Here is a 25033-nt window from a genome sequence, read left to right on the forward strand (position 1 = left end):
TATTAGAAGTAAGGGGGTCCCGCTGAAACCGGTTTGGCTCAGTGGATAGAGCGTCGGTCTGTGGACTGAAAGGTCCCAGGTTCGATTCCGGTCAAGGGCATGTAGGGCACATCCCCAGTGGGGGGTGTGCAGGAGGCAGCTGGTCGATGATGTTTCTCTTTCATCGACGTTTCTAGCTCTCTATCTCTCTCCCTTCCTCTCTGTAAAAAATCAATAAAATATATATAAAAAAAAAAAAAAAAGTAAGGGGGTCCCAGGAAAGGGAGAAACCAAGTTATGTTGGGGAGGGTCGTTTTTACCGAGTTCCTCCTGCCAACCCCCAAATTGTGCCCACAATTGAAACCACTATATAAAGCAAAGATTTCTAATAGCAAAGATTTTTATAATAACAAAGTTCAGTTCAGTTTGAATAATACGTAGATCTAAACCAAGAACAATACCCGAGGGCCGTCAGCTGAAGACAAGGAATAACCAGAAAGTGCTGGTGGGTGCTGTGTTGAATCTTGTGGCTTGTGCCAAACCTGGTACCTTTACTGGCACTGACATCACGAGGTGATAAGCATCCAGGAGTTAATGCTTGTAGATTCAGTCACACATGGGTCAGCGCTGAGTCCTGAAGTTTTGTATGTCAGAGTTTTCTTCTCGAGGCTCTCCGAAGATGAAACATCTGTGTACAAACATTTTTGTCAAAGCGTCAGAGTAGAACAATACTCCGTAAGAGACAAAAGACTTAAAGATGGCCGTGGTTAGAGGTCATAGCCCCACATCTGAGGAGCCCTCCTCCGTGAGCCTTCTGCACTGAATACACACCTCTCGCATTCTCCACGGCCCTTCCCTAACTTACATTTATCTTTCTGCTCTTGTCCTACCTTATGGCTCCTCATTTTGAAACAATCCTTTTGTTCTAGGACAAAATTATTTTTCCTTTTTCTTTCTTTACCAATAAAACCCATGTCCTTTATACTCTTCCTTATCTAAAGACATTCTCCTAACACTCATTTCAACAGACACATCGACTGGGTGCCTCCCACACCAGGGGCAGGCGGGAACCCTCAACCCGTTATGTGCTCTTGACCAGGAATTGAGCCCAAAACCCTGTGGTGCATGGGCCGGCGCTCTAACCACTGATCACACCGGCCAGGAGCTTATTGACTTCTTTTAAAAAAGTAAATTTATATGTGCTCCTTTGAGAAGGTTCTAACTTCCAATGATGTTAACCTTCCCATTCAAAAATAAATAAAAAATAAACAAATAAATAAATAATACAAACAAAATACCATTTTCCTTTCCTTTAACAAGAGTGTATATTTCTCATACCCACTTCTAATAAGTGGGTATGAGAAGCAGATGAAAGGTTCAGCATCATTTATTTGAGAATGCTTCCTGTGTAATTTAACATACCCAATAGGCCAGATAATTTTAATTTTCTGCTTTTATCAAGAGAGGAACCAAGTCCTTGAGGTGTTTCTGGGATTCTTACAGACTCCAAAATTCCTAAAAATATCAAAGGTCAAGAAAATGACTTTCCAAGAAAACAAATGATCCTCCTTAAATTTGGTGTCTTTGGAAGTTGGGCAAACATATGAAAAGTTTTAAAACAGTTTCCAAATAAAGTCATAGATAAAAATACTTAAAAGTTACTCACTTAACCAAAGTGACAATCAAATAGTTTGCCCCACCTACAGAAAGGAAAAGAGTTGTTAAAACAAAATTGTAGTTTTTCCAAAATTGAGAAGATTCAGTGTATGTAGACAATTAAAGACCTGATGATTAAAAAAATAAAATAAAATAAAATGAAAGAAAAAATAAAGGCTTAATGATAAAGAGTATACCTTCGTCGTCTTTTATAACTTCTTATTCAGAGCATACCAATAATATAGGAGATTAACATTAAGTTTTGGCTTAACCAAGTACACTATTGAATGAAAGCTTAATTTAAAAGAAGTCAGTTTTAGCCTGCTTAATCCTTAAAAGTCAAATTCTTCCTATTTTTTAAATTCTGAAGTTTCAACCCTTAAAACTTTAATTTTTGTGACAACCAAGAATCAAATTTGTCTAACCCTTAAAACTTTAATTTTTGAGACACCAAAAAATCAAATCTACACTAATAAAAGAGAACTGTGCAAATTGACTGTCACTCTGTGACACCCACCAGCCAATCAGGAGTGAGTATTCAAATTAACCCAACAAAGATGGCAGTGGCCCCGCCCCCCAAGCTGCTCCAGGCCTCTGGGCAGCATGCATGCAGGCGTGGAGTGGCTGGGCAGGGTAGGACACCTGTTATGTGGGGGAAGAAGAGGGGAGGGGATGGAGGGAGCTACAGGAACGGTGCCCTGGCTGGAGAGAAGACTGAAGGCTCCGGCTGGAGTGAAGACAGAAGGTGGTGGCCAGAGTGAAGACCTGGGTCCCAGGTCTTGGAGGGAAACCGGTGCCAGCAGTCAGGGGAAGGCAGGCCTATTGCAGGAACCTTCGTGCAACGGGCCTCTGGTGAATAATTTTATAACCTCTAGAAAGATAGGTACTCTGGCTGCATTCTTCAGAAACATGTATTTCCTTAATCTAGCTACAAATATCTTAATTTCTCCGTATTAAAAAGCTAAAAGTAGGTAACAAAGATAGTCATCAACTTATTTTTGTAAACCCTGATAGAATTAAAAAAAAAAAAAATCGGTTTTCATATGAAATAATGTCCTAAGCCAAACTGTGGCTCACGAGCCACATGCAGCTCTTTGGCCTCTTGAGTTTTTATTTTTAGCAAAGGCCAGCTTAGGAGTACCTTAATTAAGTTAATAACAAGGTACCTAGCTATATAGTTTACGTTTAAAAAATGTGGCTCTCAAAAGAAATTTCAGTCATTGTCCTGTTTATATTTGGCTCTGTGGACTAATGAGTTTGCCAACCACTGTCCTAGACCATGTAACCCTGAAAACTATGTTATAGTTTTTAATTTAGATAAGCATGTCATTAAGTCAGATACACAGAGCTCTTTTTAGAAAAACCAATCTTCATAATTTCCGTTAGAGTTAGACAAACATGCACACATACAGACAGACAAAACCAGAGACCTGAAAGCTTCATTTTAAAATCCCGTTAGCCATGAGACAGGTACCATCTAAAAGCTTCATTTTAAAGTCCCGTTAGCCATGAGACAGGTACCGTGTAAAAACACTAGCTGCTGGCTCTCAATCCAGGCAAAACAAACTTCACCTGCCACTGCCATTACCAAGAGAACCTCTCAAAAGCCTTTTCCCTGCCGAAACCGGTTTGGCTCAGTGGCTAGAGCGTCAGCCTGTGGCCTAAAAGGTCCCAGGTTCGATTCCCGTCAAGGGCATGTACTTTGGTTGTGGGCACATCCCCAGTAGGGGGTATGTAAGAGGCAGCTGATCGATGTTTATCTCTCATTGATGTTTCTACCTTTCTATCCCTCTCTCTTCCTCTCTGTGGAAACTCAATAAAATATTAAAAAAAAAAAAAAAAAAAAAAAAGCCTTTTCCCTACGACAATCATAAGGGGAAATCCCCAAACCAAATGAGCCCCAGGAGGACTCAGAAACCAGGAAAGGCTCTCTGGGGCCCTCGGTCTAATTCTGGACAGTGCACCCCAAGAGGCTGCATTTGAGGCTCACATCTGAGTTCCCATAGTGGGCACATTTACGTATTAGAGGCCCGGTGCACGAAAATTCGTGCAAGAGCAGGCCGGCCTTCCCCCGGCTGCCACAGACTCCCGGGACCCGGGCTGGCTACCCGGGCTGGCTTCCCTCTGGCCCGGCTTCCTCAGGAAGGATCTCCGGTCTAATTAGCATGTTACCCTTTTATTATCACAGATAAGACAGATAAAGCGAATGCAAGCTTACACACCAAGACCAAAATCCCACTCGTATGGGACAGAGACTGAATGGTGGACCCGATGATTCCATAACCTCTAGGCCTGTGAACACTCAGCGGCCCAGGGTTTGAGGACACCAGAGGAGCCAGCAGGCCAGAGATGTTGACCGAGGATGGCTAGGATGGCCCAGAGGTGTTTGCTCAGCCCTCCAGAGTTAGCCCCAGGTCAGGCCCCGAATCCCGAGTCCCGGAGACCGTTCCTGCCCAGCCAACCTGAAAGCCAGTGTGTGCCTGAGCCGAACCTATCCGTCCGACAGCGCTGTGCCCCACCCGGGACTGGCACACTGGTCACAGCGCTGGCCGGACTGCTGGCCTTGCTTCCTAAGCCTGAATGAAACAGGCTGGGGGTGGGGGGATGAGTGGAAGGAGGACTCCCCCTCGCTGTGCAGCCAGGCCAGGCACCCTGTCAGTGATGGGCACCGAGGGGTGTCTCCTAGGCAGTGGAGACAGGGCCAGGAAGCCCGGGCAAGCTGCCACTGCTGACCGCCTCACCCAGCGCCCACACAGGGCTGAGAGGGAGTCCCTTGAGGGGAGCCCCATCCGAGTTCAGGAGAGCCTCGCATTTGTTACTGAACTCAGGGGTCAGGGCTCTGGGTGTCCGATTCAAGACGAGATGTGGTGGTTAGTTCAGTCAGCGCAGCAAGTAGAAGAGATGAGATTCCCATCCACAGCTCTGCCTTTTAGAAGGGAGGTGTAGCCAATTGCCATATACTCTGTTTGGTCAAGCACACGTTGGTTTCTTCTTTGCGTGGAGTTGGGTTCTGGTTCCGGGTCATGCTCACCCTGTTCCAGGCTCATCTGCAAAATACTGTGCCACCTTTTGACATTGAGCGAGAACCACGTTTAGTAGGAACTGCCCAGACCTCGAGACCCTTGACCTCTCTGACATTTCCTGGCCTTTATCTTGTCCCATGGCCTTTACATGATGCCCTGTGTTGCCTACTCTGTATTCAGCAAATATTAGAAGTGAGGATCGATGGTAAATAAAGCAGGCACAGTTCTTGCTGTCGGAACGTAGGGTTCCACACGTGAGTTTGTCTAAGGAGAATACCTGTATGGATTTCAAATGTAAGCTCTGTTTTAGAATGACCTGAGTTACAGGTTTCACGCCTGAACACGCATGTGAGATGCACCGTGTGCTGTGATGGGTTTGCAGAGGGAGGATCCCTCTCCACTACTGGTCTGTGTACATCAGGGCAGGTTAACACGTGTCACCCAAGGGCACTGTGCATGGGGTTCGTTGAAGTCAGCATGTGTCCCTGTCATCCTTCTACCTCTCCGGTGCGCCTGGGCAGTGTCTCGCGCAGAGGAGACATTTATCTGTTGAGGAAGGATGGAATGGTTGAGAGCCTCCAGCGTCTGATACATGTTACATGTTAACTCCTAGAGCATCTCCCAGGCTGCCTGGCTCAGAGGATTTGTTGTGGCTGAGGGTGGCTTCCGGACCGTACGCTTCAAGCAAGTAGGGGCCATATCTCTTTGGTTTTGATCTTCATCATTCTGTCCCCAGCTCTCAGGTTAACATTGGGCCAGGCCCAGAGTCAACCTTCCATATTCATCAAGCGAATGAATGAGGAGCGTCACCTGTGATTTGTCATTAGGTTTTGTACCAGGGAGAGATGGACCCGCACCTGAAAGGAATTATGGGAACTGGATAAATACCCTACGGGTTGTCAATGACTTCACATACCGAATCAATACCGTATCAATGCCGTATTCATTCTGAGACACAAGCCTCTTCTCTTGAACACATGCGTTAGCAATGGTCAACAATGGTTTTCTAAGGTTCTCTTTCAAATTCAGATGGCCGGTTTCCCCTTCAGGTTTCGTGTGCTTTGTTGTTGTTAGTTTATGACGGTAGATTTCTTGGCAAACTTATATTTAAGAGGTGACTTTGTAACTTCAAGAAGGGAAGACCTTTATAGTAGACACGGTACTTTTAGAACCTTAAAACAAGGCACTGTCTAGAGGAGAAATTAGACTTCTGTTAACGCCATTCGCTCAAACCTCACGTTGTAGAAACTGATGCTGCGGTATTTCACAGAATGTTCTCACCAGTTGATTTTCCGATGCGAGCTGGGAGGGCTCCGGGGACAGCTGGGCTGGGTCGGGGCACACTGAGGAGACTAGGATCTGCGTCCGTAGGAACTGGCATCCAAACATTTGTCCCTGGCGCGGTGTTTCTGCTCAGGGCCACGCATGCCCGTCTGAAAGCCGGACCTCGCGTCGGGCTGTGGGCTTGCTTTATGCTCCACGCACCTGCCCCGTTGCCATGCCCACCACTTAAGCACCTGTGGTTTTGGACAAGAAAGGACTGCCCTGCAGAGCGACCAGGCCTTCCTCTGTGTCGAGGAACTGCCATGTGGTAAGTGGCCGTGGAGACCTTTACGGCTGGTGGAAACCAAATAGGAAACTCGGCGTGGAGGCCCAAATCTGGGCACGAGCTGCTGTGATCAGAACAGTCAGAGCTCTGATTTCTGCGTCGGCCGTGCACCTGCCAGTGGCCCCCTTCATTCATTGGGAGCTCATCCTAGGCCCAGCCTCAGGGGCCGGCATTTCTCCAATGACAATGCAGAGCGGGCAGATGTGGCACCCGGAGCGCCCTCCGCAGAATTGGGCAGAATAGCGTCTCGAGCCGTACGCCTATGGATTTTCCGTTTCTAAGCGCAGCGTCCGTTATCTGACTGTTTTCCAGTTGGCCATCTTTTTAAACAGAGATGGAAAATGTTGCTGATAAATTAGTTTAAAAAATATATATATATATATATATTTTATTGATTTTTTACAGAGAGGAAGGGAGAGAGATAGAGAGCTAGAAACGTCGATGAGAGAGAAACATCGACCAGCTGCCTCCTGCACACCCCCTACTGGGGATGTACCCTTAACCCAGGTACATGCCCTTGACCAGAATCGAACCCGGGACCCTTCAGTCCGCAGACCGACGCTCTACCACTGAGCCAAACCGGTTTCGGCAAATTAGTTTTTACTTATTTGTTTGTTTACTGTCAGCATGAACGCTCCGCATTGTTTTGCTGGAGCACAGCACCCGACAGACAAATGCCCGTATCCCAGCGGCCGTGAACTCGGGCCCGTTGTCACGCCGCCCTGGCTGTTTGGGTAAACAGCGGCCGCTTTTCGCCGAGTCAGCAGCCAGCGCGCTGCGAGCGATTTCTGTGTTAGTCACCGCATCGGCCGGCGACACCGTGAACGAGACCATCACCGGGGCACCGCGGTCCTTGTGCTCATGAGACACGAGCCCGGGATGGGAACCGGCCTGGCCGAGGAGCTGCCCGTGCAGACCGAGAGACAGGGACGGGCCGATGCCCGGCGGACCGGCCTCTCCATTCATCAGGCCGCCGCTGCTTAAGCTGTCCCAGCTGTTCACGCCGCAGCCATTACCGTAATGGACTGGGCAAATGAAGGAGAACGCAGACACGCACACTTTATGACCAGAGGGGCCATTTTCTCTTCATCTGTAATAGCAGCCGGGCCTCCTATTGATCAGACCATCAGGATACTAATCCTCTGTAAAATGACTTGTTATAACGGAGGGCGCGCTCATCCAGATCAGTCTGCGTCCTCCCCGCCCCTCGCTGACTATTGAGTACAGACCGCGCGACGGTTTATTTCTCATGATGGAGAGCCGCTGCCCCGGGAACCGGCTGAGCACTTCATCTCGGCCGCAGCCCAGGGTTGTCTTTTTGTTTCAAACAGAACATGGCCCACTTAATTAAGGAGCGCGCGCCGGCCCGGCCGGCCTGAGTTATGCGGGTGTTTTATGGCCCCGGATTGATGAAGCATCTTGTTTTACATTCCGCCCGCGCCGCGCGCTGTAAATAAAAACAGGCCCTCCCTGCCCACAGCAGACGCTTGCAGGTGGCAGATGTCAATACGTCCTCGAGGAGGCGAGGCGCTGTGATTTATATCTCAGGCCCCGGGATGTGCCTTGTCGATGGAACCCGCGGGCGGGATGCAGGCCGGTGGCTCCAGTGCAGCAGATGGGCGTTTGCATCACTGTCGGAGGAGGTTTATGGTTATTTCTGCCTCCGTGGTTCGGTAGATTGCTTTTGAGACAATGAGGCATGTCAACCCCCCCCCCCCCCAACACACACACACGCTACACTTTTGTATTTTGTGAGAAATGACTATGGCTGCATATTATTATAATTACAGGAAGACCTGTTAAAAGCCGAGCTCTATTTTCCTTAATATTTAGAATTTTAGGAATTATTCCTTAACATTTCCAATTTTCTTCAGTGTAGTCCCCACATACAACATTATATGTTTACTGGAGGCCTGGTGCAGGAATTCGCGCATGGGCGGAGTCTGGCCAGCCCACTCTGATGGGGTCGGTCGGGCAGGGGCCAGCTGTGGGGAGGGTCGATTGGGGGCAGGGCCAGCTGGGGGGAGGGGCCATGGGAGATTGAGGAGGCCACCGCAGTGTGTGTCATAGTTAGGGGTTGTTCTGGTAGTTCCTTTGTTCTGGTCACTTGGCTTTTACACACACACACACACACACACACACACACATATACACACACTAGGGGCCTGTTGCAGGAAGATTCCTGCAAGAACAGGGCTTCCGGCGGGCTTCCCTCCCCGGTTTTCCTGCGGCCTCTGCCCTCCACCTCCACCCCCAAGCTTTTCCTCCCACAGCTGCTGTACGCCCCACCTGCCTCAGCTGCAGCCTGCTAATCTGGTCGTGATGTGATGCTGTAACGGATAATTTGCATATTTCTCTATTATTAGTATAGATATGGTTGAATTCCCTCCTACCGTGTTTATTGGCCAAATGTAGTTCCACTATAGTTCCTTTGTTCACTTTACTAATACATGTTTATTTTTTCTTGTTGATTTATATGAATACTTCATAGATCAGGGATATTATTTATTAATCATGTAATGGAAATATTTTTCCTAGTTTGTTTATCGCTTGACTTCTACTTTTTGGATTTTTGTTATTCAAAGGATTTCCTTTGTGTCTATTTGGGGGAAATTTTCCCACCTACATATCTGACTAATGGCCACTTGTATGTCCTTCCAGTTCTTTTATGTTTTAATTTTTCTCATTTAATTCTTGCAATGCATCTAGAATTTTAGTCTGATATGGAGTAGTTATCTTTTTCTTCCCAAATGGTTAACCGGTTATTCCCACTACATTTACTGACTAATCAGAATACTCAGATCTGCTTTTTATTCTGTTGTTTGTTTGGTTCTTATTCTTCACACACCATTCTAATCATCAGAGTTTAATGATACCTCTCAGTGTCAGCCCCACCTATCACACCCCCACCTGCCCACCCACCCCACACAGGAATTAACCAGCTCCAAAACTTTTCATTGTGTTGTTCAGACATCTACGCTTTTTAAAAAAAGTTATTATTAAAGTATAGTTGGCATACAGTATTTCATTAGTTTCAATGCACAACATAGTGGTTCGACATTTACATGTCTTACCAGGTAATCTGCACACCACGCCTAGTACTCATCTGTCACCGGGCCACATATCCACATGGTTATCGACCATGTTCCCCTTCGCCTTTTCGCTCTCCCCTCCTCCCCACCCTCCTCTGGCAGCCATCAGGCTGTCCTGTGTTTCTAGGAGCCTGTTTTTGCTCTCTGTTGTTCTGTTTGTTTGTTTCCATGGCTCTCCACCAGAGCAGCAGCTGCTGTCACCAGGGAGCCCTTCACTGTAGCTGGGAGGCTGAGCTTCTCGGATTCTGTCTGTTGTTACCTAGGTCATGCCTGATATGAGTCCCTCAATCTCGGTCTTGTTTCTTCAATCATAAAATGGGCATTATCCTCAACTCCCCTCCCTGCTTCATCTGAGAGGTCAAAAGATAATGAATGTAAGAGAATTTTGAACAGTAGATATGTTATCCTATATAATAAAAGGCCAGGGATCATAAGCCTAACAACCGGAATGACTGCTCGACCAGGTTGCCATGAGGTGCATCAATCACCTCTTGGTCCCTCCCCACCCCCCAGGCCTGCAAACAGTGGCTCACGCCTGCGGTGGGCAAGGTGGCTCGCGGCTCCTAGCAGGGGGTGGCAAGGCGAGCAGCTATGCACCCATGATTTCCTGCACTGGGCCTCTAGTATGGATATAAAAATGCTGTACAATAGAAAGCTTTTACTGGTGTCTTATCCACCACTCCACTACCCCCATTCCCCAATATAGAAATGATCAAGTTCTTTGGAGCAGAAATTAGTATTATTTTTTAAAATATGGCTCTGGCTCTAACTGGTTTGGCTCAGTGAATAGAACATTGGCTTGCAGACTCAAGGGTCCCAGGTTCAATTCCGGTCAAGGGCATGTACCTTGGTTGTGGGCACATCCCCAGTAGGGAGTGTGCAGGAGACAGCTGATGGATATTTCTCTCTCATAGATGTTTCTAACTTTCTATCCCTCTCTCTTCCTCTCTGTAAAAAAATCAATAAAATATATTTAAAACAAAATAAATATGGTCCTGGCCTGTTTAGTTCACTGGATAGAGCGTCAGCCCTCAAACTGAAGGATTATGGATTCGATTCCAGTCAAGGCACATACCAACTGAGCCACACAGGCCAGGGCTGATGAACAGGTTGTTTTTAATTCACATGCAGAGTGACAATAGTTTTCTGTGTAATTGTTAAATATTGTCTTTTCGAATAGCATTCCCTGAAGGACAGCATATTGATGGGATGAGATATGGTTGACTCATAACATTTCTCGGCAAATGGCAGCACATAGAGACTGAGAGTTGTGTTTTTGTTTGTGTTTACAGAGCATTTAGTTACCCTCAACTCTTAAAAAAATATATTTTTTGATTCCGGAGAGGAAGGGAGAGGGAGAGTAATATAGGAACATGGATGATGTGAGAGAATCATGGGTCGGATGCCTCCTGCACGCCCCACGCTGGGGATCGAGCCCACAACCAGGGTATGTGTTACCTCCTGGTTCACAGGTCGACGCTCAACCACTGAGCCACACTGTCCGGTCTACCCTCAACTCTTGATTTCCTCTCCATCAACAGTAGAAGGCCTTTTGTTCGCACGTGCTTTGTGCATAGGTAAGGCAGACCACGGGAAAGCTTTAGATATTGGCGGTCCTTTACCCAGCGCTGTGAGTTTCAGAAGATATTTTTCTGAGCCACCAAAGTGGCTCGACTCATCTGGCCATTCCGCCTCCCACTCTTCCTCCGGCTTTTATTTAAGACTATAAAGTTACTTTAGTGTAACTGCTGCTGTCACCTTTGCCCTCAGCTAATCAAATAGTTTACCTTCGGGGAAGCATTTATCTCCCACTTTCATTATTATTATTTTTGTAGCTGTAAGGATAGATATTTTATGTCTGCAGAAGGCTGTAACAGTGAAACGAGGTATCGATCTGCTGTATTTAGCAATTTCTCTCCACCTCGCCATCAATAGCGTGTCAGCCCCTGTCTGTACCGTGGTTGACCTCACAAATAGTCTTTATGCTCCCATCGGATTCAAGTGATATAGTATGCTGAAAACTAAATCGATGAATGATTATCAAGTTTTTAGTATTATTTCATGACCCGGAGGCTACTGGTACCCCTGGCGCTGAACACTTGGGTGCACAATGAATATGGCCAAGTGAGTGTGTCTGGCTTTTGCTCAGCCGAGAGGTGGGGAAGGCAGGGCCACCGGCCTGGGTTAACTCTGACTCCCAGACTAACGATCTCCCAGCGCCTAGGGCCTTCAGGGAACATCCCGCCTCGCAGAAGCAGACACAGAGAAGAGCAATCCCTCCAATGAGCTCTGTTCCCTGCCCCCCCCCCCCCCCACAAGCAGGTAGCAATGCGTCTAAAATTACTTGAGCTCTAAGCACATGGCTTTTGCTTTCATTTCCAGAGGAAAGATAAACACACAATTAGATGCTGTGTCCTTCTCTCCCTGAGGACCTAACCCAAAGGCACCTGTGAGAGGAGGGAGAGCCACCTCGGTCCAGGTCTAACGGGACCCTTGGTGCTGTCAGCGCCTGAACAGATCCCTCCTGTACGAGTTCTGCTCCTCTCCTGAACTGAGGAGCGTGGAGCCAGCAGGAGCCACTAATTTGACTGCTTGTGAATGCTGCCCAATCCAGCAATAACCTATATAATAAAAGCCTAATATGCAAATTGTTCCCCCAACCGGGAGTTCGACCGCTCGCTATGATGTGTTCTGACCACCAGGGAGTGGGGCGGAGCATGGTGGGCCTCGGTGACCTGGGGTTGGTAGCGGGCAGCAGTGTAGGTGCTGCTAGTCCCCAGGGGGCCTGACGAAAGCGGGACCCCAGTGGGATGGTGGAGCAGGTGAGCGGATGGCGCCAGGCCACGGTGGGTGCCAGTGGGGCTCAATCATCCTGCCAATTGCCCCGCAATGGCAACCAGCGGTGGCAGCGGGGGATGGGGCTTCAGCCTGGCTCCCAGAGGCTGAGGGAGCCGGGTGGGGGCCCGATGATTCAAGCGGAGGAGGGTGCGTGGGGGCCTGGGAGCCCAGGTGCTGCCCAGGGCCCAGAGGTCCGCTGGGACCTGCTGTTCCACACCAGACGCTCGCACTTCCACCGCCAGCCAGGCCTAGGGACTGCACCCCTGCAGGAATTTTGTGCACCAGGCCTCTAGTTTTTATTATAATCTTTCTGAATCAGACATATTTAATGAAAGAGCCTTGTAGAGAGACCGAGCTGCCATTTTCATAGATCGAGCCCTGGGCTTTGGTTCTGTCAGTCTGCTCAGAGATCCGCCTCTTCTCAATTCTTGGTGTACTTCTGTTACTCCTTATGAATCTGCGCCCGGTTCGTGAGCCAGTCTGCTCTTGAGGCCATTTAAAGTTTTGCTCTGAGTGCCGCGAGATGACTCCGTGGTGGCCTAAGAAGTACTTCTTTTTACTGGCCCTGTATCCGTCCACATTGAACTTGGAGGTTCCGCCCAGGTCTCAGGTGCAGGGACTGAGGGAAGAAGTCCCTGCCCCTGAATGCAGCCTCTGCGATTTTGTGCCGCCCGGATGCCTGGATACGAAGTGAGGAATTTCCCCCTGAAATGAGCCGTCAGGAAAGAGAAGCCTTATTCAAATTCTCTACCGAGTCTCTTGTCTTGCAGAATGCTCCCTCCGTTGCTCTATTTTGAACAGCAGCGCTGTTTAGGCAGCTGTCCCCACGGAATGAGAATAGGTACCCGTGACTTAAGATATTTCTCTTGATTGGAGCTACCCACAGTCACCTGGACTGATAACCCTAATTTCTGGCTTTGCCGGGGAGTGGCAGGCGGATGCGTGCTTCTAGGCCACGTAGAACAACTCACGCGTGGTTCCCCGTGGCTCGGTGGCGGACGCCGAGCTCTTTTTGCTAGCGCACAGGACAATTAGTTGACCTCTGTCTGCACGGGCTTTAATAACGGAGTGTCTTAGCCTCCCTGTTCCTCCAGCTGAGAGGTTATCTTCGCTCCCCAGACTCACTTAAGGGCGCGATAGTGATCGGGGCTTACAGAGTGACTTCAGTGCTGCAGTCGATGTCGCCCAGCACCTTTATATAAGGGTCATTTTCAAGTTCATGCCGCTAAAGGCCGCCTCGGATGAGGGCTACTTATGGCTCTATTTGTGGCTAGCAAGCCCATTGTTGGTGAGAAGGGCATAAGAAGATCTGTCCGACTTTATTCGTGCTCCATGCCAGCCACTCTCGGAGACAGTCACGCGGCTTCTAAAGAAGAGGAGACATTTCTTGTTACTCGGTCAGGATCAGGGAGAAATCTCTTCGTCGATATATGTTAATGCGTACATCTGAGTGATCTACTCCACGAGGGAGGCATAAGATCTCAAACTCAGAAGCACAGATGGGTGTGTTTACGTCAGATGCTAAACTCTGCACTTTTTGTGCGCAAACTAAAAAAGAAAGAAAATGTATGGATAAGTCACTGTGTACTTAAAATTATACCACTTTCATGAAGTGAAATTACATATACAGTTATATTCTCATGCTGTCATAGTAAGATGATAATATTAAGATGAAATGATATATATATATTTTAAATATACTTTATTGATTTTTTTACAGAGAGGAAGGGAGAGAGGTAGAGAGCTAGAAACATCGATGAGAGAGAAGGATTGATCAGCTGCCTCCTGCATACCCCCTACTGGGGATGTGCCTGCAACCAAGGTACATGCCCTTGACCGAAACTGAACCTGCAACCTGAGTCTGCAGGCCGATGCTCTATCCACTGAGCCACACCGGTTAGGGCTGAAATGATATATTTTCAGATTATTATTTTTTAATTGTACACACTTAGGAGCATTCCTGGAAAACGGATGCCTGGATCTTTCTGTGCCATTTCTAATTGTTCACTTAGATTAGTATCTCCCCACGGAGGAATAGATGGATTGCACATTCTCTTTCCCTTCTGCAGCATCTGAGACTGTGTGCGTGTGTGGCTACTTAGGCGTCTAAGACCATGGCATGCTTAAAGGCACGGCTGAAGACTGATGCTTCGCGGCGTACTTTGCATGCGTTTGTGACTTGAAATAGAGGAAAAATTCTAATCGGAGCCAGCTTGAATGGCAGGCTGTCGGCGTGGAGCCTCGTGAATTGGCAGCGGTCTCATTTAGGGCCTTCAGACGCGTCTCCGCCCGGACAGAGGAGGCGGTTTGGCATGGTGCGGGGGAGACAGCCGCGCGGAGGCAGCCGTGCGTGACAGGTGCCCTCGGTGGCTGGCTTCCCGGAGCTTAACCTCTGACCCCCGCTTAGATGCGGCGCAGCGGTCGGAGCAGGTTGGCAGGGGTGGTGAGTGATGGCGCTGGCCTGCAGCGTGCTTGTCATGATGGGGCTGTCAGAGGACGCTTCCGCCCGGCCGGCCCCCTCGGGGAGCAGCCCCTGGTGCGTAGCTGCCCAGGCTGTCAGCCCTGATCCAGCCCGCACCCACCTCCCTCGGAGGACGGAGTGTGCATGCTTCACCCGGAAGACCTGAAACCGAACCGGGAACCTTGGGCACAGGACAGTGCCAGTCAACGGAGCCATGCCTGCCAGGGCTCAGCAGACACATTTTGAGCTCTTCCTTTGTGCCAGCCCGGCTCAGAGTCCTGGCGCTCAGATGGTGCTGCGGGAGGGGGAACCGAACCAGCATCTCCCTTTGGCCAAGGCTGAGGGAAGGCGGGCGGGTGGCAGGAGGCGCTCTGGTGCACTGTCAGGGAGGAGGCCGAGTGGGAGGGTTCCTTCCGGGGAGCACTGACTTCCCAGGGAGCCCTTCCCCACTCCTTCACCTGGCCCCCCAGTCCGGCCTCTGTCCTCGGGTCTTTCCTTCTTGCATCTTCGTCCTGGTACCTCACCGGGCCCGGTTAGCCATTTACCGACCCGTCTGGGAGCTCCTTGAAGACCAGCGCCGTGCTTTCATCGGTGACTGGTATTTTCAGGACCTGCTATCGTGTCCAGAACAAAACAGACACTCGACAAATGTCAGCTGGTGGAGATCTGTGCGGCTGAGGCCTGGAGCTGTCAGATCACTTCCCAGTGCCCAGCCCAGCCCGGCGGGGACTCTGAAGTCTCTGTTTCCGGCCGGCGGAGGTTAAGGCACCTACGGGCAGACACAGCTCATCTTGCTTTTATCAGCTGCCGTGTCAACACGCACTACAACCTGCTCTTCTTTCTGCCGGCGAGGACGGAAGGAGAGATGCCCGAGGCAGCGCACCCCCTCACCGCTCAGAGTCACAGCGGGCGGGAAAGCCACACAACGCCAGCAGAAGGCTGACATTTTTGCTCCCGATGTCTAGGGGAACTGGGAGCTTTGGAACAGTAGAAGGAATGAATGAGGGAGAGAGAGGAAAAAAAAAATCTGGTTTCCTAAGAGAGATTTGAGGACAGGAAGGGACTTAAATCACAAACCCATACCATCAGTCGGTGTATTGGCCGAACCCTGAAGCCCTAGAGGGAGCTCCCCTTTCTGTTTGTTTTTATATTTAGTTAAAAAAAATGTTTTTATTTATCTCAGAGAGAGGACAGAAGAGGTAGAGAGAGATAGAAACATTAATGACGAGAGAGAATTATTTGTTGATCGGGTGCCTCCTGCACGCCCCCTACCAGGCATGAAGCCTGCAACCTGGGCATGTGCCATGACTGGGAATTGAACCATGATCTCCTGGTTCATGGGTCCATACTCAACCATTGAGCCACACTAGCTGGGTGACTGTGTTTTATTTTTTATTTTTTATTTTATTTAAACAACTCTATTGAGATATCATTTACATGAAGACAGTTTACCCACTTAAAATAGACGAGTCAGTATTTGGGATTTGTTGTTGTTGTATATTTGCCGGGTTGTGTGATTACCTTGGCTGAAGTCTAATTGTGGAGCTGTCTTCTCTGAGAGGAAGCCCTTCTCACCAGCTGTCCTTCCCCATCCACGCCTCCCCCCCTCCCAGCCCTGAGCAACTTCCTACAGACTCCCCGTGCTAATAGATTTGCCTTTTATAGGTACATCATATAAATGGAATTTAAATAGGTAGTCTCTCATGACTGGCTTCTTTTACTCGGCATAATCCATATGTTTTCAACATCCATCCATGTTGCAGAATATATGCATCCTTCATTTCTTTGTGGCCAAACACTATTTCATTACATGGATGTCTCACATCTTACCCATTCATCACCGGGTGACATGAAGTCATTTCCCTTTTGGGGGCTGTGGCCAAGAATGCTGATCTAAACATTTGTGAACCAGTTTCTGTTTAGGCATATGCCTTCATTTTTCTTGGGTATATATATATACCTGGGAGTGGAATGGCTAAGTCATATGGCTCCCCTGTGTCACTCTCCGAGGATTTGCCCAACTGTTTTCCAAAGCGATCTGACATCCCCACTAGCCACACACACAGGGTTCCCGTGCCTCCCCTCCTTGCTGACACTTGTCACTGTCCATCTTTGCACCTCTCTCCTTTAATTCTCATGTCTGAAGTCAGCCAAAGAAAAATACTCTCACTGTCATTTCATAGATGGAAAGTCCAATATGCAGATGAAATCAGATGCCTCGTCTGTGTGTGGCTGGAGGGGGACGGGGAGGGGCAGGCATAGTCAGAAGAACAAGTCATTCAAAAGTGCTTTCAGGTTTTTGAATGAGAGACTTAGAGCTATGGTGGAGATCCTGTTCCCCACCCCCACTGTTATTTTTAACTTTATTAGTATGATTGTATGTCTTTTGCCTGCATTTAAAAAAATTAAAGTATAACTCACATAACATAAAAGGCACCCTTGTAAAGTGTATGAGATAGCAACTCTTGTTCATGTGTATGTCTCTGTGCTTCTAATAGTAATATTGTCTTTAAAATAAGTGCATCTGATGAAACAATGTCTTTGTGTTTTTTTGTTTACAAAAAGAGGGAGCCCGGCCAGCGTGGCTCAAGGGGTGAGCGTTGACCTTTAAGCCAGGAGGTCAGGGTTCAATTGCCAGTCAGGGCACAGGCCCTGGTTGCTCTCTTGATCCCCAGTGGGGGGCAGCCGATCAATGATTTTCTCTCATCACTGATGTTTCTATCTGTCTCTCCCTCTCCATTCCTCTCTGAAGTCAATGAAAGTATATATATATATATATATATATATATATATATATATATATATATATTTTTTTTTAATAAAAGAGGGACAAATACAAAATTTGATCTTCAGGGAGCCATCAAAGATATACAAAGGAACTGGAATACAGGGACCAGAAGCCACTTGTTTTGAAGTCATTAAGACGATTATGTTGACTTTCTTCTGTTCTTTAGATGTAGCCTTTTCAAAGTTAGAAATATATGCCTGCCTTGTGCTCTCACATGAATATTTAGCAGTGTCCTCTCTAACCCTAGGATTGCCCGGTAAATGTTAACAAGAAGCACAGCACCTGTGTTTTCCCTGTCTCATTGTTTTTCTACGGGAGTGGTGACAGCCGGAATGACTTCATGTCATTGAGCCCACAACGCTGAATGTTACACGTGTAGCTACCTGGACGGGTGTGTAGTGTATTTTTTCTTCAAAGAGCTGGACACAATGACTGGACGTCAGCAGTTACATCTGTTTTATAATCCTGAAGCATGTTGCAGTTATAAACATATATGGAGACAGAAATTGCAAATAAGAATTTTATAATAAATTATATTCCCTTAAGTCTCTGCTAAGTGAGTAGAATATTTTATGAAAATGTGAAACTTATTTACATTTAAAAAAAAAATTGCTTTCAGAGAGGAAGGGAGAGAGAAAGAGTGATAGAAACGTCAATGATGAGAGAGAATCACTGATTGGCTGCCTCCTGCACACCCCCTCCCGGGGATCCAGCCCGCAACCTGGGCATGCGCCCTGATGGGTAATGGAACCGTGACCTCCTGGTTCATAGGTGGATGCTCAACCCCTGAGCCACACCCACCGGGCAAAACGAGGTTCCCTTGGATTGTAAGATCACCTGGGTTACCCTCACTTGCTGTTTAACTGCAGTCCGCATGGCCACTTCCCTGACCACCAGGTGTCCCCTCGTGGTCCTGTCCTTCCTCCTGGGCCCCAGGCTTTTGGAAGGACCCTAAGGAAGACCAGACCACAGGAGACTGAGAAATGAGGCGGCCCCCGCCCTCCGATGATTCCAGATGCCTTTTATTTGGGTCCTTTACTCTCCACTTCTGCTCCTCCTCGCTCACCGGCTGGTATGCAGGAAACAGAGCAATTCTTTGGAAGCCTAGGAAGTGCGTGATGGCGCTTTCTCATCACGGAAGGTAGTAAAGTGGGAGGAAAGAGCGTCTGTGTTCACCGAAATATGTTAGGCAATAAAGTCACTGCCACACGCCTGCAGAGACCTTTAGGAATAACTTTAATGCAATTTATCATCATGGGAATAATGCGACCAGGCAAATCATGATTGCGCTATGAATACTAATCTCCCTGTTCTGTAAGGATCGTCCTGGCTGTGAGGAGCACGGAGGAGCCTCTGTGATTCTCACAGGAGCCCTCCACGGTTGCCATTCCCCTCTGCTTTTCGAGATGAGGAGACCGACGCTCAGAGGGTTGGGTTAATGTACTCCATGTTTCAAAAGCTCCCCCCCACCCCCCAAACACACACACACACACCCCATTTGGAAATTGTTACGGCATTATGGCAGTGGGTAGGTGGGCAGAGTTTGACTTGAGCCAGTAACATGGAGCGTTCCTGTAAAGGAAGTCTGCAGAGAGCGCCCCCGGAAGCCCGGCTTGGCTGAGAGCAGAGAAACCCAGTTGTCTCCGGAAGCGATCGGGGGGCTGGACGCGGGCACCCTCCGGGGAGGCTGCGGGCTCTCCGCAGAATTACAGATCGCGAGCACCCAGCGGCCGCCTCCCCTCCCTCGCCCGCACACGCCTCTCCCATTAGCAGGGAAGCAGCAGGACACTGACAGCTCCTCCGGGCCCGGAGCTTCATGGGATGGAACCTTCTTCTTCTCCTTCAATTAAGGGGGCGGGGCGCTCAAAGATGGGCAGGCGGCGAGGCCCGGGCTCTCCCGGAGGCCGCTGGCCGAGATGTCCTCCCGTCCCTGACTGTAGATGCTGCGTTCCTCTCCAGATTTCTCCAGTTGCCTTAACAAAAAGAAAGAAATCCGCCCATGCCGGTTTCCTTGTAGTGTGGAGTCATTTGGTTGTGCTCAGTGCCTCTCCCGCGGACTCCCCGGTTGTGGCGGTGATTCCTGCAGACCACGGGGGGATGTACAACAAATGTGAGATGAGAGGGCTTTGTCAGGGCGGGAGCTGGTCCTCTGGGAAGGCGGAGCTGGGAAGCGGGAGCCCTCCCCAGCGCCAACAGGCCCCCCCCCCCCCAACCTCTGCACCCCCCTAACCACCCCCCTCTCCCCCAGGCCTGCCTGCAACACCCTCTGTTCTCTCTCTTTGTTCGCCTTCCCCACGCGGGCCCCGGCAGGGATCGGTGACATTTCCGAGCAGATCAAATGAGCCCTGACACCTGATTGCCCGGTGCCTGTTGTTTACAGTCGCTTTCCAAGGATGCAGAGACAGGACGGAAAGCTTCGCGCGCAGTAATTAAACTTGCATCTGCTCTGTGACAGCACTCAAAGGCCTTCTCTTTCCCTCCACATAGGCATCTCATTGCAGAGCTCCTACGGGCTTTGACCGCGCCGCATCTGCAAAGGCAAGCCGCGGACAGGTAAACAAGCATTGGCTCCGTGGACTGCCTGTCACTGTGATGATGAATATTCAATAAGGCCCCCCCCCCCCCCCCCCCCCCGGTACCCCCTCTCTACCCCGGCGTGCTGCTCTCCGCCGGCTTGTTTAGCCAGATTTAGAGCTGGTCTTCCATGTGAGAACTGTAGCTTGGAGGTGATTTAAAAAAAAAAAGTAATAAAATAAAATAAAACCTTTTTGAAAGAAAACAAACAGTGCCGAACAGTCGGGACGGGTTCAGCACACCCTTTGGGTTGTGCGTCTCTCACAAACGCTGATGAATAATTCAGCAAAGGCAAACACAGTCTGCCGGTGGCACCCAGTGGCACTCACACCCGCTGATGAATAATTCCCTTTGGCTTTTGTGGCGCGGCGCTGGGGAGTGACTTCTGAGGCGCACACGGGTTATTATCGGGCTATTTGTCAGTGTCCCTGGGCATTGTGAGCCCAAGTCCACGTTGGCTGCCCACCCCTCATGCCTCCGCGCCCCTTCTGGGGAACACGCGGCCCTCGGCGTCCCAGATGTTAGCCCTGGCATGGTGCTGTGGGAGAGGCCAGGCGCCCGCTGTAGCTTCATCGAGTCTCTTCCCTCACTGTTTCGTTCAAATAGAGAAGTGTTTGTGGAGCACCTTAGACTAGGTACACAGGCCTGAGTGCGGCCTTGTGGGTATACAGAGGTAACATGGTCTGTGCGTGCTGTGTCCTCCAGGGGAGAGGAGGGGGTGAAGGAGGAGAGGCACGGGGTCCTGGAGGAAGGGGCTCAGGGTCCCCCTTTTTTTTTTTTTGCCAAAATGACCAGTTACCGGTTGGTTTCTCATCCTGGCCTCAGAAGTGCTGTCGGTAGCGTTGTGTGATAGTGCTTTAGATCAGTGGTCGGCAAACCTCGGCTCGCGAGCCACATGCGGCTCTCTGGCCCCTTGAGTGCGGCTCTTCCACAAAATACCATGGCCTGGGCGAGTCTATGTTGAAGAAGTGGCGTTAGAAGAAGTTTAAGTTTAAGAAATGTGGCTCTCCAAAGAAATTTCCATCTTTGTCCTGTGGATCTTTGGCTCTGCTGACCGATGAGTTTGCTGACCACTGGGCTAGATAAAGCTAAAGTTTGATTCGTCTTGGAACTGTTTATCGGATGAGTCTGATAACATAATCCCAGAGACGATTAAGCATTTCTGATGCACTGAGGTCAGGGATGTGCTATGAGTAAGGTTAGACTAGCTGTCCCGCTTTTGGCGGGACATCTGGTCACCTTAGCTATGAGGACCTGGCTTTACCAGCCTGGAGAGTCTAAGGATGGTGAACGTGGATTGATTTCTGCATGAGTGGTCCACATACCACACCTTAGTAGTCACATGCTAGTGTATGACTGAGATCCTTGAGGCACGCCCAGCCTTCGTGAGGTCATTTCTGGTGTCCTGCATGGACTTCAGCTTTTTCAATAGAACAATTAGTTCTTGCTCTTTTTTTCTCAGCACACCAGGAAGACTACAATTCCCAACTTCCCTTGCAGTGTGGTGGGATCATATGATTAATTCTGACCAAAGAAATGGAAGCAGAAGTGCAGGGTATCATTCTGTTTACTTGGATGGTGTCAGCTGTGGGTTTGTTTAGACCTAAAGTGTATGGACATTTATTTACTCTTTACATTCATGTTTATTATCAAATGAAGGTCATATTTTGGAAGGTTTTAAAGGTCTTACCAGAGTTTTCTGGTTAATGTATTTGGCGTTAGGGCTTTCTGGTTAATGTATTTGGCGTTGATGTTTTGGTTTCTCCTTTTCCTCCTGTGACACTTACATTAAAAAAAATTCATGCACGTTTCTGTCTGTTTACTCACTTGCTCACTCATAGGTATGTACCCATAAGAAATGGAAACATGTCCACACGAAAACTCAGACACAAATGTTTATAGCAGCATTATTCATAACAGCCCCCAAATAGAAACCAACCCAAAATGGCCATTAGGGCTGCATGGTTAGCACAATGCCCTGCAGCCATGCAGTGTAATATTATAGTAGTATTTGTGCACAGGTGGGGTCTGGCCAGCATGCCCCGAGGGGGGCTGATGTGGGGGGGTGCTGACAGGGTGGGGAGGAGTCACGGTAGGTTGGGTGGGGCCGATGGGGCCCGATTGGGCCTGTTGGCCACCGCAGTGCGCTGTCATAGTGACCCGTCATTCTGCTCATTGTGCAGTTCGGTCGCTGGGCTTTTACGTACATAGATGAGGCCACTTGTGCTGTTACATTGGTGAAGAACCACATAGCTCTTGTAAGTCAGACTGGGGCCCGGGGAAGCCCGGAGAGCTTGGCTTCCTCGAGACGGCACGGAGCTGGATCTGTGATCTGGAATTCCAGGCCCAGGGCTTTCTCTCTAAACGAAACCGATATTCAAGTTCAAAGGTACCATGAATCTAAGAGGGAGGCTTAAAAAGGAGCGGTGAATTAAGGCAAACAGCACTCCAATAAAACATCTCAACAAAGGAAACACTTTGGGGAAAAACAATGCTGTGTATTTACATATTTAAAATTGTACTTACCTTCATTATACATCAAAGGACTGACAGATCTCCTTGTGAAATTCTGCCAGTGGGCTCTCCACGCTCCTCCAGGTACGTCTGCAACTTCCTGGTAGCGTGACAGCGTCGCTGAAGGCATGGCTCCATCCATGTCGGCGTCGGGTGGGATTCAAGAGGGGCTCCTGTTAGGGTAACCCCGCACACCCGGTCCAGCTGGCTGTCGCAGGCCAGAGCCCGTCTCTCCTAGGAAAGGCCGTTACTGCCGCTGGTCGGTGGCACCACCTGTGCCGGGCAGAGTAATCATGCTTCGCCGACGACTATGACCAAGATTAATAGCTCTAGAAAGGGCTATAATGAGAGGCTGCGCCCACTGCCTTCTCCATTCTTCTTTATTTATTCTGCTCTCGTCCCCGTCACCTTTGGCATCCGCCAAACGTCCTCTGTGTGAGACCTGCCCCTCCGTCGGGAAAGGCCTCTTTTTCTGAATGGTGGGAGGTGATGGGGCCGTAGGGCCGAGGAACGTGGGCCGTTGACCCAACCCAGATGGGAGTCCCGTGGGGCCCGTGGGAGCCCCAGGATCAGGACACTCACCCCGGAGGGAGAGAGACCACGGGGATATTCCGCTGACGGGTCCTGACCATGGAGGGGTACCTCAAGGATGGCAGGGCGTCCTCCAAGGTTTCCTTGTCAAATCCATAGACCTCAGTGGCTCTTCCGTTTGGAGCGTTTGTAAGTTTCTTATTCTGAAGAGGAATTTAAAAAAAATATGTATTTTTATTGATTTCAGAGAGGAAAGGAGGAGAGAGAGAGAGAAACATCAATGATGAGAGAGAATCATGGACCGTCTGCCTCCTGCACGCCCCCTACTGGGGATGGAGCCCGCAACCCGGGCATGTGCCCTGGCCAGGAATCGAACCGTGACCTCATGGTTCCTAGGTAGACGTTCAGCCACTGAGTTGGGCTTCATCTCCTTTCTTAAAGGGCTTGGGGGCTTCTTAAAATTTCAGGCTTCGAATGTCCAGTCTATTCAGCGCTCCCAGTTCCCTCTCCTGATTCCACTGCTGTTTGTATTTGCCTGGCTCCCTGGCTTCAGGCCCTCCCCCCCTCTCATGCCGCCCGGGTTAGCTACCAGGTACCCTGTGGCCTCTGGTGGGTCGCAAGCGATTAGCACAAGCCTCTCCACGTTGATGCTCTTTCTCGGACTTTTTAGAAGCTCCCGAAAGAGAAGAGCAGTTACTTGGTTCACTTGTTCTCATTTGCATCTGTAAAGGGAGCCGGGCGCGGGCTCTCTGGACCCTGCCTTCCCTGCCTGTTCCCTGCCTCCTCATGTGCAGAGCGGCAGGCAGGATCCCGTCTTTTGTTCCCACGGGGGAGAGTCCTCGGGCTGGAAACCAGAACAGGGCGCCCTTTGTGCGCCCCGAGCGTTCCACTGCGCCCCGTCACACACCGGTTGCTGTTTAACCACGAGAAAATGGTGGCCGAGGGAGATAGACATTTAGAGGATAAATGACAGGGCTGTTAATCGCCAAGCGGGTCCTGAGGCATTGTTGTTCTTAGCTAATGGGTACGCAGCCCAGAGCCGCTTTCACAGCCCAGTGAGATCTCTGTTTCCAGCCAGGGAAAAGAGAAAAGAAGAAAATGATGTCACTGGATCCTTTGAATAGCTGATCGTTTTTTGCGTTTCAAAAAGTCGTTTGGACACATTTAAACAGTGTTTGGAAACTTCTAGGGATTTCCCCGAAGTGTTTGCTACGCTTGGTCATGTCATTCACACACACACACACACACACACACACACACACACACACACATCTCAAGTATATTATCTAAGGAAAGAGCCTTTAGGGCTTTTATAAGTCTATGAATTAAGAACTTGATCTGTCTTTATCCCTATAAAGCATTATGATTTCTATGATTTCTTTCCTGTTTAGGGACATAAAGGACAACCCCTTCTTTTCTCTCTCCCTTCTCTTCCCCAACCCCTTTCCTCCCCCGCTCATCTTATGCAGCTGAAATCTGCGTCTTTGGCATTTGACCCTTAGAGAGGAGCTGAATTTGGCGGTGCTGAGGGTGAGGGTGCTCGGATCTCGGAGTGCTGTCTTTTTCCTGAGAGATGAACTATACCAGGTGTCTCTTGCCCGCTGTTCCTGAGTGCGGGGTGCACTTTGCCTTATCTTACTGTTTCATTGCATTATTAAGCCTTTTCCCAGGATACACCCCAATACAATGACTCCAACTACGTTTTACAGATTGTCCCCCCCTCCCCACCCAATGCAGTCACCTCTCTTTGCAGCGGGAATCTTAAACTTTGCCTCCCTCCTGGGGATGGGGGAGGGGGGATGAATGAAAGCTACAGCTCGGACTTGGGTTAGGAGGGACAGCAGGGACTGGTGGTGGGACGGGAGGGACATGTCCCACCGAAAGGGACCGGCGGCAACTTCGCTGCCAGGTGCGAATGTGTTTGCAGATCCTCTGATTTTTCGAAAGGGGTTGAACACGTGGGTTTTT

General features: G+C 49.2%; 1 protein-coding gene across 3 annotated transcripts in view; it reads left to right on the plus strand.

The window, feature by feature from the left end:
* FTO (FTO alpha-ketoglutarate dependent dioxygenase) overlaps positions 1 to 25033 on the plus strand; it is a gene marked incomplete at its 3' end in the record, with an annotated part of 206394 nt that overhangs the window by 2331 nt on the left and 179030 nt on the right. Inside the window, exon 2 of one of the 3 annotated variants that reach the window (XM_084861262.1) lies at positions 19934 to 19999. The exons of the other annotated variants lie outside the window; for them this stretch is intronic. Within the exon in view, the coding sequence (XP_084717388.1) occupies positions 19934 to 19999 (66 nt within the window). The remainder of the gene's footprint in view (positions 1 to 19933; positions 20000 to 25033) is intronic. 3 annotated transcript variants of the gene reach the window in all.

This window comes from Pipistrellus hanaki (genome assembly GCF_964339955.1).
Source record: "Pipistrellus hanaki genome assembly, chromosome: 15".
In the NCBI taxonomy this organism is placed as follows: domain Eukaryota; kingdom Metazoa; phylum Chordata; class Mammalia; order Chiroptera; family Vespertilionidae; genus Pipistrellus; species Pipistrellus hanaki.